Source organism: Dermochelys coriacea, chromosome 1 (genome assembly GCF_009764565.3).
Source record: "Dermochelys coriacea isolate rDerCor1 chromosome 1, rDerCor1.pri.v4, whole genome shotgun sequence".
NCBI lineage: Eukaryota > Metazoa > Chordata > Testudines > Dermochelyidae > Dermochelys > Dermochelys coriacea.
The window spans coordinates 172220506-172233960 of record NC_050068.2 but is presented as its reverse complement, the minus strand read 5'-3'; the positions used below and the strand labels follow the sequence as shown (position 1 = coordinate 172233960).

The window sequence follows — 13455 nt, the reverse complement described above, 5'->3', positions numbered from 1 at the left end:
AACTGCTGCAAATAGGTGATGTTGGTCTGCTTTGCAGCACTGACTCACCCCCTTGGAAGATGCGTGGAAGGCTTTAAAGATGCAAGCTCTGGCGTTGGAAACCTCTTTCTCCATGCAGCAGGCAAGCACCCACCCTCCCTCCCCTTAAGGTGTGATTATCAGGTGGGTTTGAACCTGCTGTGGACATTGTGGTAGTCACTCCTTTTTAAGGGGTCTGGAAGGAATTTTTCCCCTCACCACCATATTGGCTTCGGTGGAGTGGGTTTTTTTCACCTTCCCCGCAGCGGGTATTAGGGAGGACCTATTATACTGAGCACAAAAGTGTGGTAGGCTATATGTCACAACTTACTTGGTAAGTGTGGGGCGGATGTCCAGTCCTGGTTCTCCATTGGGAAGGCATCCAGTGACCAGATAAATGGCCTGGTAAAGGACTTAAAAAGGTGGTGCTGGTTAAATGAACAAAACGGTGAGGGGTTGGGCTCCTATGGTTGGAATCGAATGGAGCCAAACCCTCTTTCTTGTAGCCCACCTTACCCCTCCTACAAGGGGGTGTGGATGGTAAGGTCCCAACAATGGATTTGCTGGTGGGACCTGGATGGAAAAAGAGGGGGAGCTGGTGGAAGCCGCATTCCCAGTTAATTACAAAACAAATAGGGTTTACGTTCACTGTACACTTTTTTCTGCCAGGTAGTCCCAGACATCTAATAATAAAGTTGCAGCCTGATTAAATCCATATCAAGTGTCTCCTGTCCTTCTTTTGGTATAGCTGGACAACTGCACACAGTATTCAACAGTACTCAAGGTCTGGGCATACAATGGATTTATATAATGGCATTATGATATTTTCTGTCTTATTATCTATTTCTTTTCTATTGGTTCCTAAAATTCTGTTAGCTTTTTTGACTGTCACTGCACATTGATGGGATGGTTTCAAAGAACTATCCAAGATGACTAAGTGAGAAACTCATAGATGAGAATTGACATTGTAGCAGTCCACATTATTAAGTGACACATTTCTAAATTCGAATTTCTATGATAACCTCAATAGCATATACTTGAATAAAAATGTGTTGCATTTTTTATGGAAACAGAGGCAGATAACATATTTGTTTAATACTCTCTTTTTTGCAGATGCTCCAACATTTGTGTCAAATCAAACCTTGTATTATTCTTGGGAAGGCAATCCTATCAATATAAGTTGTGAAGTACTATCTAATCCTATAGCTTCAGTTCACTGGAGAAGAGGAAAATTGGTTTTACCGGCAAAAAATACTACCCATTTAAAGACTTACAGTGCAGGAAGAAAGCTGATATTAGAGGTAAGGCTTTAAATGTAAATTAGCACATTACATTTATCAGTGTGGAGTCATTTAATTTCTTCACCGGTCAGAAATTATTACTGGGGTTGTATAAAACATTTGCGGATCAGCTCTGTGATGTAATGAAGAAGTTTCAGGGGGAAAAAAAATCTTATGAGCTATTTATCTCCATATTACTTGTGATCAGCTAGAAAGAAGTCCTTGGTTCTAATTAATTGTCTTGCCTTCAGTTCACCACTCTCAGTGAACATTAATATAACCTGAGTTTTTTGCAAAGTAGTAAATAAAACATGAAGATTTAAAAAATAGTAAAACTGATTCAGTAGATTGATATTATCAATGATTTAGTGCCTGCATGAAAAGATTTTGTCCATTTCAGTCCAGCTCAAAGCAGACAGGTATATGCAATACAAAACTAATTGTCTTTCTTGTTGTAAGTCTCCATAACAAGACTGTTGTATAGAGACTAAAGTCCTTTCTTCTCTCTTAGAGCCAGTCCCAATAAGTCAGAAACAAGCTATGTTGTCTGGCACACATGAGGAAAAAGAAAATGCCAAGGATGTGATTTAATTAGGCCCCAACAATTTTATTAACTTAACTCATCTGAGAACTATCCTGCAATAACTCATACAGTGCAGGTCATGATTCCTTCCTTAATAATTTTCACCTGGGGCAGGACTGATGTCAGCCCCTCCCCACTCAACAGCTGGTCCCTAGCCCATTGCTTGGACTCCAGCACTCTCTTCTCATATGGGGGTTGAGGAGGTGGAGAAGAGGGGATGTTTCCTCACTGTACCAGACACTAGGAGTCCCAGTCCTGTTTCCCGCCTTTTTGAGGGAATGCCTTTCCCTAAATCCATTTCCAGTTCTGGTTTATCAGGGAAATGGACCCCAGTGAAGTTAGTAAATATGGAAATAAAGGTTATGTACTGGCATCCTAATGCACTACAACAATATACATCAAAAATATGTAAAATGAAAGGAATGAAGTAACACTGCTAACATGTACATTATTTCAAATAGGTATCTGATCTAGTTATTCTACTGAAGTTATAAAGACAGTAGAAAACAGTTAGGAAGTTTTAACATACATTTGGCTCATAGTTTCAGTAGGGCAGCTCCTGAAGCGTCAGAGAGAGTCTTCCTCAGAAGAGTGTTGTGAAGGTAAATTAATTAATATATATCAAGGGCTTTGGTGTCCTTGAATGAAAAGTACTCTAAAAGTGAAAAAGAATATTATCACTACTGGGGAGGGATAATTTCTCAGTATTACGTGTATAAAATTACACAAGACATAATGTTTTAGATCTTCCATTTGTGTGAGTAAAACAAATGTATTTTATATCTGATTGCTAATATATCTTTACATTAAATCTAATCCTAATGAGTTGCTTTGTTTCTAATTCTTTGATAATTTAGTGCTGAATAGATTGTGGGAAAGTTTCCTGTGTAATTTCAGCAAATCAGTGTAGTCTATAAAATACAATGCAGTGCTTACTGTTGACACATGTGCTTCTAAGTTGTCAGTGGGCCTTATCATGTTTCCCTTGAGGTCAGTGAAAACCCTGTCATTGATTTCATAGGGAGCAGGATAGTATCTGCTTACTATCATACAAACAAGATTTTAAGAGACTGTAAGAGAAAATGGGTTCAAAGTCACTGTGAATTTGACACAAACAAACACTACTGGCTAGCTAGCTATTCTGCGTCACTATCTTTAGACTGTCTTCTTTTAAATTGAGTTTGTAGTTATGTCACATGAAAAGGAGGTTCATAGACGAAGTTTGATTTTAAAGCATGAATCCACTGACTGTTTGCGGCTCCCAGGGCTGGCCCACAACATTTTGGCACCTGAGGCAGGGAGCTCAAATGATGCACCCATGCCCCCTCGCTTGGGCCAAAACTTTGAAAGGTCTCAGTTCTACCTTCTTCCTGTTCTACTCCTCTCTAGCACTTGGTTAAAGAATTCAACTTTGAATTGTTGTTTGGGGTCTCTTATGGGATTGTCCCATGCCTCAAAATCAACATGTCTTCTTCTTCGGTGACTCTTGTATTCTTGAATGAATGGGAAAATAGCTTCAGTGTGAAGATCCTCTGCTAACTTCTGTGCACTCTTCAGGACATTTTGAAATCCCTCATCTGACCGGTAAGACTGTAGGTATGACTTTGCTTTTTCCAGTTGTTCCATTGCTCCAAATATATCAAGGTCAACACCATGGAGTCTCTTGCTTACAACATTTATTTCAAACAGTATGTCATGCCACAACACTAAGTCACACAGAAATTTGAAGTTATGTATGTTTCTGGTTATTCCATTTCCCTCTGCCACTGTTCTCCCATGAACAGTTTCTGCCATAGCATTACCCTCCATAATAGCAACTATGGCATCATCTGTTTTCCCAATTTGGTGTTTGATAGGCTTGATCACCTTCACTCAACTTTCCCATCGTGTGGCACTCAGTGGTTTCAGTGTCAGAGAGGATGTTCCCAGATGTTGCTTCAAAATTTGCCATTGATGAGCTAATGCAGAGAAAAATACATAGATGCTTTGAATTACATCAAAAAATTCAGCAGCCTCACTCGAAGCTGATGCTGCATCACTAACCACCAAGTTCAATGAATGCAAACTACATGGGACAAAAAAACCTTGAGGGTTTAACTCTTGGATCCGTGTCTTCACTCCTCTGTTCTTTCCTCTCATGTTGGCACGATTATCGTAGCCCTGACCTCTCATGTCAGCTATCACAATTCCCATATTTTCTAGCTTTTTAAGAAACACATTTGTCATACCAGCTCCTGTAGTATCATCAATGTCAGTAAATTCTAGAAAATGCTCCCTGACAGTCACCATTGCAGGGACATTTTCACTAGGTTCTGTTGTTGTTACAAAACACACCATTAAAGTCATTTGTTCCATATGGCTGATGTCAGGTGTGCAGTCCAGAATAACAGAGTAATATCTTGCTGACTTCAGATCAGCCACAATCTTCTGTTTGACTTTTGTTGCCAGTAACTGTATGATCTCATTTTGAATTGTTTTTCCAAGGTAGTGGTGTGTGTACATTTCTTGGGTGGTGACTCTTCTTAGATGCTCCTTGAGTACAGCATCAAACTCAGCCATTAGCTCCACAATTTTAAGGAAATTTCCATTGTTTGGCACATACAGCTGTTCTGAAGTGCCACACCGTGCTAGGTTTTGGGTAGCAAGCATTCTCACAATGGCAATGAGCCTTTTCAGAACATTTTGCCAGTAAAAGGACTCTGATGCAATCTTCTCTTGACGCTGATCATCTATGGTGGCCTTTAACCTTAGTCTTATCTCAAGATCTTTCCACCTATGGAATGCTCCCTGGTGATTTGCTGCCTTCTCATGCCATGCCAGATTTCTAGCCAGATTTTTCCAGTCCTTTGTTCCTGTAGAACCCAATGTGGCTGGAACATTAGACTGGAAGAGTTTGCAAAAGAAACAGTTTGCAGCATTCTGGGGTTTTGAGTACATAAGCCACGGCCTCTCCACCTTGTCACCATTGTGGATGTCACGGGAGTAATGTGTCTATTTTCATTGTCTTTGGGGAACATGAAGTTTTTCACTTGCTGTGGCCCATGCAGCACAAGGAAGTCCCTCCAGCTACTGCACAAGTGGGTCCATAGTTCTGCATCATCTAGGCTTAAGGAACTAAACTCAGCAGCAGCTGTTTCTTGTGCCTCTGCCACACTCTTCTCTGATCTGCACTTTTCTTTAGGAATGTGCATGTTACATCCAGTTGAGATGGATGCTGCAGTAGTTGCCAGGTCACCTGGACTCTGACTAACTGGAAGATCAGGCATCTCCTCAACTCTCACATCCTCAATGGGGCTGGAAGGCTCACCATGAACATTTATGTCTGTGTATCTCAGGAGAGCTCCTTCCTGCTTACATAGTAAAGCTTCCTTTGCTTGCTTTCTTTTTCTGAATGCTGCCCCAGAGGGGTTTTCTTCTTTCACTCATGACTGCTGTTCTGTGCCAGCTATAGTGGCTCTCAACACTCAATTGAAGGGGAAAAATAAGCAGGCTGGTAGCAGGGCCTGAGTGAGGGAAGATATCAGTATCTTAAGGGCCCAACTGGGTCCTACTACTTCAGTTGACTGCCTATTCTACTCAAATGCGTTCAGGGAAGCAGCAGGAAACAGGAAGCTCCCTGAGAAGCTGGTGTTAATCTGTCCAGGCTCCTAGGGGTGCTAGAGATGTACATAAGAGGCTCCTTCTCCTCTCTCTCCCTGCAGCTCCTGCTGCTTTGTGTTATTCCCTCTCACCTTTTCTCTTGCCTGCCTGTTATGTCTCTTGTGCCCGCCTTCCTCCAACACAGCACTCCACCATCTCTGTGCATCTAGAGCAGAGAGAATACATATGCACCAGCAGCAGACCCAATTTTCTACACTCTGGGTCCTAGTGGTGCCCCACCACAGTCTGGCACCTGAGGCAATCGCCTCGGTTCGCCTCATGGTAAGGCCAGCCCTGGAGGCTCCTGAGCAGTGAGAACTCAAGTGTCACTGTGAGTGGGTGACTGAAAAATGCATCGTTGTGGTGTCTTAGAATATCGGTTTCTAAAAAAATGAGAGCTTCACAACTTAAAAATTAATGCCTGGAAAGAAATCCCTCCTGACTTTCCTTCTCATTTATTTACCTGCTTATTCTCCCTATTGGATCTTTCTTCCTTTCCAGTATATCAATAATGACAATGAATGATTGAAAAGTCCTTGAAGAGGTAATGAGAAATGTTCTGAATATGATATCTTGGGTTTAACAAATCTGTTTCTGGTGTACTGCAAAAATAAGTTAGTAATCAGGAAAATGTGCAATGGTTTACATAATGGTGACTATAAATTTGCCTGAATTCTGAATCTGAGTCCTTCATTCAGACAAAAATCCCATTAACACCAATGGGAGATTTGCTTAAAAGGGGAGGTCAGGATTGGGCCTCTACATTATCCGTAGGAGATAGAGAGAGATCATAAACCTCAATATTCATACAAATTGTAAGGTCACAACTTCTGTTAAAAAAATGACCACTAAGGAATGTCTATATGGAGAGTTAGTGTATAGCAAGCTGTGGTGTACATCTACAGTGCTCTAGTGCAGCGGTTCTCAAAACCGGTCCACCGCTTCTTCAGGGAAAGTCTCTGGCAGGCCGGGCTGGTTTGTTTACCAGCCACGTCCGCAGGTCTGGCCAATTGTGGCTCCCACTGGCCGCGGTTCACCGCTCCAGCCTGCAGGAAGCGGCACGGGCCGAGGGACGTGCTGGCCACCCTCCCCACAGCCCCCATTGACCTGAAACAGCGAACCGCGGCCACTGGAAGCCACGATCGGCCAAACCTGCGGACGCAGCAGGTAGACAAACTGGCCCAGCCCGCCAGGGGCTTTCCCTGAACAAACGGCAGACCAGCTTTAAGAATGACTCCTCTAGTGTGCTACATGCTAGCTGGCCATTTGGACACTGCTATCACACACTAAAAGTTCCATAGTGCTTTTTGACCCATTGATGTTTCAAACAACTGTAGATCAAAGTGCTCTGTGGAACTTTTAATGCCCAGTCGCTATGTCCACACTACAATTTATTATGTAACTGCTAGTATGCTGCAGATTTACACCCCAGCTTGCCATGCACTAACTCTCTATATGGACAAGTTCTAAGGATCCAGTGTTTTAAATCAGGGGTTCACAGGACATATTATTTGGTGGCCTCATAGTGCAGCCACCAACTGTTCCAGGTGGCCGCTCTCACACTTTTTCCTGAAGTACTTAATTAGCTGTAGGAAAAACAAATAAATATGCACAAATACATGTCCAAATCATTGTAATTGATTTAGTGCTAGCTAAGAATTCTGTTGTGAAAAGGCTGCTGCCTCACTACCCTGGGGCTGAACCCAAAGCCTGAGGCCACTCCTCCCCCCAGGGAAGGTGGAGACACTCACTGGCTGCCTGGTCCTCCCGCATTGTGCCCCAGGTGTCTCCATAGCAACCAATATCAAGGTGGTGCATCCAGGAGCAAAAAGGAGGGAGAGGGGCTGCTGCTTTGCCCTCCCCACCCACCATCACAGCCCAAGAGGCTGTGGACACAAGGAAAGCCCCTGGTGGCCACATCTGAGAAACACTGTTTTAAATTAAAGTAGTATTACTCAAATGAGGAAATACATCTAACACCTTTCCCCTACCAATATTTCACAGCCATGCTACTGTACAATGATCACAGATAAGGCTACGCATACCCTGAATCTTGCAGTATCCATTTGTGAGGGCCCAGATATCCTGGAAGACATCTCACCTACCAATTTGATCCACCACCTACCCCTAATGTTAGGTTAAATGTTTCCAGAGGGCTCATAGCCTGGTCCCTTCCCCTTTCCTGGGACAAAGTGGCCTCCTTTGCATATTATGGACAGAAGGAGGGGTCATGTTGCCTTTAACTTCTCTAGCGGGAGTTTTCCATTCAGTGGTGTAACTGTGGATTTGAAATATTTCACCTTGTCCTTCTGTGGTTTAATGATTTTTTTTTTCATACAAGCTTTGAAAAAGAGAGAATTTGTTACAGATCTACCACATTTATGTCACCATTTTATGAAATGTATTTGGCAAGGTAAAATAAGGGGACATCCTAATACAGTTTAAGCTGAATTAATTTAAATTTTGAGAAGGTCAATGGTATTTTTGTAATTAATCATTAGAAAATAATATTTAAAATTTGTTTATGCTTCTTTTAAAGATTGCTCCCACATCTGACAATGATTTTGGGAGATACAACTGCACAGCTACTAATAGAATAGGAACAAGACATCAGGAATATACCCTTGGACAAGCCGGTGAGTATATTGTGTCCAAGTTACTATATCCATACCTTTGTATTTTCACCACTGTGAAGTACAATTGGACTTTTCCGTTTACTTAATTCCACTGGAGCCTTTAGAACTGTCTTTTTAGTCCTCATAAAATGTGACATTGTGTAAGTAAAACAAACTGGTTCTCATAAAATAAGATCTTCCTAAAATTTTTGTACTGAACTTTAAGTTTAATGGGGTTATTCTTGTTTTATGCCAGTGTAAGAAAAGGAGAATCAGGTCCATCTCTTTCATTTTTGCCTCCAGTGTTTCCGTGTGAGCACCAGGATCAGAAATAAAAGTGCTGAAATACTGCAGCAAAGCCTATTTTCAGGAGATGTCTACCAGTCCAACTAAAAGTGCAGAATTTTTCCTTCATTTTAGAAGTCCAGTTAAATCCATGGGTTGCACAGATGTAATTTAGAGCAGGATTTGGCCCAAGGATTTAGGATTAAATTCATTCAAGCTGTCAGACTTTTGGGTGCTAATTACAATAGAACTTTTGGATGTTTTTAAATTCATCTAGAGGATTGTAGATTAATTTTAAAATAAATTTGTGTATTCACCCTTTGGCAGTGCTCACAAATATGCTCGGTTTTGCAGAGTACTGAGTATATGGAAGGATTTTTTTCTTGTTGAATGACTAAAAGAATACACCGGAGTTGGTTTCATAGCATTTTTTCACTTTTCACATGTCAAATGCCAAAATAGAGCAGTGAAACTTCACCAAGTTTACAGGATCAAAAAACATTAGGGGCCAATTCTTTAGATGATATAAATCAGCATAGTTCCGCTGAACTCATTCCAATTTACAACCACTGAGGAGCTGGTCATAGATCATTTTTCTACTTTAGCTAACTAGAGTTATATAAAGGAGATCTTGGTGTTTTTGTTTTGTCTTTTAGTAGTGTAAGGAATTATTTTATACGATATTTTTCTGCAATCTGCTTTGTTGCAACTGTAATAAAATGTAAGGCTAAAGAATAAGATATACTCTTCACAATCCTAGTGGTAATATATATGTGGTGGTATTGCTACTTTATGCATTTTCAGACTGAAGGGAGACTGTCTGATGTTTCCTTTACTTTTACTTTTAAACTTTTATAACACATTGCACTATAGACTACACTTTTATTTCAGTGTTTCAAGAGTTGCAGAAGCAAACTGTGTTATTTATTAAGGGGAGTTATTGTGTAGAAACCATGCACAGCTTTGAAAGTTTACCCCATTACCTCTAAAGAAAAGACAGTTTTAAACATCTTTGATCTTTTTGATTGTGGTACGTCTCTCCTTTGTAACAATTATCAAAACAGTTGTGCTGCCAACAGTAGCTGAAAGTATTATTTATCAGAAACTAAACAGACTTTCCAGCCAACTTTAAGTGAGCCTGGTAAACACTCGAGAAAAACATTTTTGATCCTACTTTGGTTTGCCTTTGCCCCCTGCCAGCGAATCAAAATATATATTCCTTTAACCTCCTCATCTGCCTTTTGCATAGAAGCACCATCAGGCTCCAGGCATTACAAATAAAACAAATTCCTTGCCTTACCTCCACACTTAGCCTCTCCACAATTCAGAACCTCCCACCTCTTAGAATCCACTCCCAAAAACTAAAATATTTTACCTTTATTGTGTAGAAATAAAATGGAGAAGATCTGCTTGTGGAACCTTTACTCATGTTGGTGAGTATTTACTGAAGTGGTCACATATAATGGGACTACTTGTGTGAGTAAGCTTCCACAACTAGGCCAAAAACACCCATTTAGCAAATTATTTGATTATCTTCTAGTGTCCCCACTTATTTGGGTTCAAGACTTCAGACTAGGCCTTAGTTAAAATAGTGCATTTGATATGTTAAAAATTTCTGTACTTCTGAAAATTAGAAAATACTTGTACAGTAAATCTATTTCCCTAAGCTCTTTCAGTGATTAGCTCTCCAAAAATCTTCACATCTGTAAAGATATAAAATAGTAAAAGAGAGAAATCCAACTCCAAGACCAAATCTCTGAAATAATAGAGAAAAACAACTCTTCCCAGGTGAAGAGGGTGTGACTCCAGGACAGGGCATAAAGAAATGCTGGGGGTTGTCCAGTGTTATGTCATGTGCATTCCGATGAAGTTTGAATCTGACAAGATGAATATCTCTTCCTATCCTCCATTTATCCCCGCTACACACACTCACACACACACACACATGTCCAGCTCTCCTCTTGGCTTCTAATACTTCCTTTATTGTAATAAAACCAGTTACACTCTCCCAGCTGTTAAGCACTCTTATTTCCTCCTCCCCAATGGCAAGACATTGATTCCCTCCATTCAAACCTTTCTCCCCGTTTACAGGTCAGCAACCTCCCCAAATCAGTGATATTAGTACCTACAATAATGGTCCACATCCCCACTGCTTACAATAATGCCATGCAGTCTTTTGAGCTTTACTTTAAAATTTTACAGTGGTTTTTCATAACGGAGGAGTCAAATTTAAAGTTGGTGTTGTAGGCTTGCAGAGAATCACTGACTTTTTACCACTTCTGTTCTCATTTCCAAAGCTAAATTCTCAAGCCAAGCCTTAAGTTCATGAAATTTCCCAGTCTAGTTCTCCAACCTATGTAATTAGAGATACTCTACCATGCAAATTCTCTCAGAATTATTTTTTAAATTGTGGCATATATACCATTTCCAAAAAAATCAATTTATCATTTCCCTGCAGTCTATGCAGAAGCAATCATCTCTCATATATAGTGTTTCCTAAAGTAGTGTTTTGTACTAGCATAAAGCATAAAGAACGAGCTAATATCTCACATAGGGTGTACTTGCATTAGCTATATCACAGACATATGGTCAGGAAAAGTGATGAAAACCAATGGTGCATAAATTATAGCAGCCCAAAAAAATAATCCCACGTGTACTTCAGATTATAGTATTTTGTATTAAAAACATATTGCAGTTCCCTTTGTCACTGCTGCATCACCTGCTGCAGTTAATCTTGCTGCAGTACATATGTCTACTTAATTTCAAAATAGACAATATAGACCCAATCTTGAAAAATCTAAAGACTATGTGTGCTTTGCTATGCAGCACAGGTCCTTAAGTGATTTAATTTTAATAACTAGTTGCTCTGCAAACTGACCTGTTTCTATTTAAAATCAATCAAACAAACAAAACTAATATTAGGAATTATGCTTGCAGGAAGATATGCAGGTTTGTTATAGCCATGTCGGTCCCTTAGAGAGACAAGGTGCTTGAGGTAAGATATTTTATTGGATCAACTTCTCTTGGTGAGCGAGACAAGCTTTCAAGCTCTTCAAGTCTTCCAGGAAGATATCAGAGATTGTAATAGGTAAACTATGTACACTCATCCACGTATTTCTTCTGCGCCTATTTGATATGTGAGTCAAATCCTTTACTCATCCAACCCTAGACCCCAGTCTTGTAAACTTTCACTACTAGGCAAAGTTCTACATTGAAGAGTCTCATTTAAGTCCATGAGACTCTTCACAGCATTAAGCAACGTATCAGGGTCGGATGTTAAGTCAGTGATACTCAACATATGACTCTTCCTCAGAGTGTATATCTTCAGGGCCACATACACAGCTTTTGACTTAACAGTCCTACTGGCTATGCCTGTGTTTCTGGTAGACTAAGCAGAACACTGATCTCAGGTGTATTTTCACAGGGAGAGCAGGGCAGTTGGTATGACAGTATGTAAGCTGTCAGAACCACTTTCCCATTACAGTGAAATGCAAAACCAACTTGTTGCTAGAACCTTTCTTTCACTCCATGAATCCAGGAGGTAAGGAGGAAGAGAGAAGAGAAAAAAAGTACTTCCAGTCTCCTTCCTAGCATTCAGGAGGGGAAAAGAGGGAAAGAGAAAAATTCCAGCTAGCGGAATCAGAAAGAGTTTCCACATAATCAATGTCATGTCATAGAACTGCTTTGTGATGTTTTCCATGTAATGCTGTGTCAATATATGATTACACTGTATTATCACACACTTAGGTTCAAAGCTTCAGCTGGTGTAAACTGGAAGCCAATGGAGATACTCCAGTTCAGACCAGCTGAGGTTTTTGGCCCAAAGTCACAAAACAACATCACAACACAACCCCAGAATGTTGCATGGTGAGTGATTATTTTATTGTGCTCTCTCTCCAACTTCACTTGCTGCTACAATGGCTCATCAGCTCTTAAAGGTTGATTATATTGGCTACAAGTCATTCTTTCACTGTCATAAGCAATTAACATTTGTTTTATCATTAACTTTATTATTTTTTGCAGAATGACCCTTAATATCAGCTTCAAAATATTAGTTAAGAAAAATTATGACATTTATAAGAATGTACTTGCTGCAGTGAATTCTTACTTGACAGACAGTAAATTCAGTATAATAAAGTTATTCAAGTCAAGGGCAAAAATGTTTGCAAAACAAATATTGCACAAATGCTATACTCCCACCACTGATTTATTTCTACTTTTTTATTCATTTATATCACAGATAAGACTGATGTCAATTTTTCAGATTAGCACCTTTCCACCTGTGGCAGTAATTTGTTTCAATCTCTTCTGTACAGTTGTTGACCAGCACTTATTGAAAAATATGTAGCAAAGTTCTGTTCTAATCAACATAAATCAAGCCACATTTAGTGAGGAACAGTATATGAAAAAAGAATTATTATTAGTTTTGAAAAATGTTGTATTCAGTTACATTATTAAACATATACTGTATTTGGCCTTTGTAAATGGCAAAGTGTGAAATTCACATTGTATTAGATACCCACTTTCTGCCAGTAGCTCTAGTTATAGTGCTATTATTAATTAATTATTATTTATTTAGTATTTATATTGCAGTAGTATCTACAGGCTTTAGTCAAGTCAGGGCTCTAGTGTACTAAGTACTGTACAAAGATATAGTAAATGTCAGTCCCTGCCTCAGTTTCAATCTCAGGTCCTGTCTACACACACAACATGCTCCAGTTTAACTAAATTGATTAAAAAACAATATGTTGAACTTAACACATGGATGAGAAGTAGGTGAGAAGGAGGAGAGGAAAATCCAAGAATAATGAAGAACAGAGCACTCAGAGGGTTCAGATCATTGACAGCTGATTGGATGCTAATTTTACTGTCCAGACTGCTTTACTTTGGGTTGATTAGGGAGTCCTCTTAACAATGCTCATTCTAGGTGAAATCCTGGCCATTTAAACTCCATGGGTACTGTAACATTGACTTCAGTACAGCCATGATTTCACCCTCTGGTTTTAATTGGAAGCATTACTCCTGGGGTACTCTG

The 13455-nt window shown here is 39.9% G+C and overlaps 1 protein-coding gene across 4 annotated transcripts in view; it reads left to right on the top strand.

The window, feature by feature from the left end:
* NCAM2 (neural cell adhesion molecule 2) overlaps nucleotides 1–13455 on the top strand; it is a 530111-nt gene that overhangs the window by 386577 nt on the left and 130079 nt on the right. For all 4 annotated transcript variants that reach the window (XR_006279367.1, XM_038379539.2, XM_038379548.2 and 1 more), the window contains exons 10-11: nucleotides 1132–1319; nucleotides 8060–8156. Coding sequence is in view for 3 of the 4 variants with exons in the window: in XM_038379539.2 (XP_038235467.1) it covers nucleotides 1132–1319; nucleotides 8060–8156 (285 nt within the window). In the remaining variant the exon portion in view is untranslated. The remainder of the gene's footprint in view (nucleotides 1–1131; nucleotides 1320–8059; nucleotides 8157–13455) is intronic.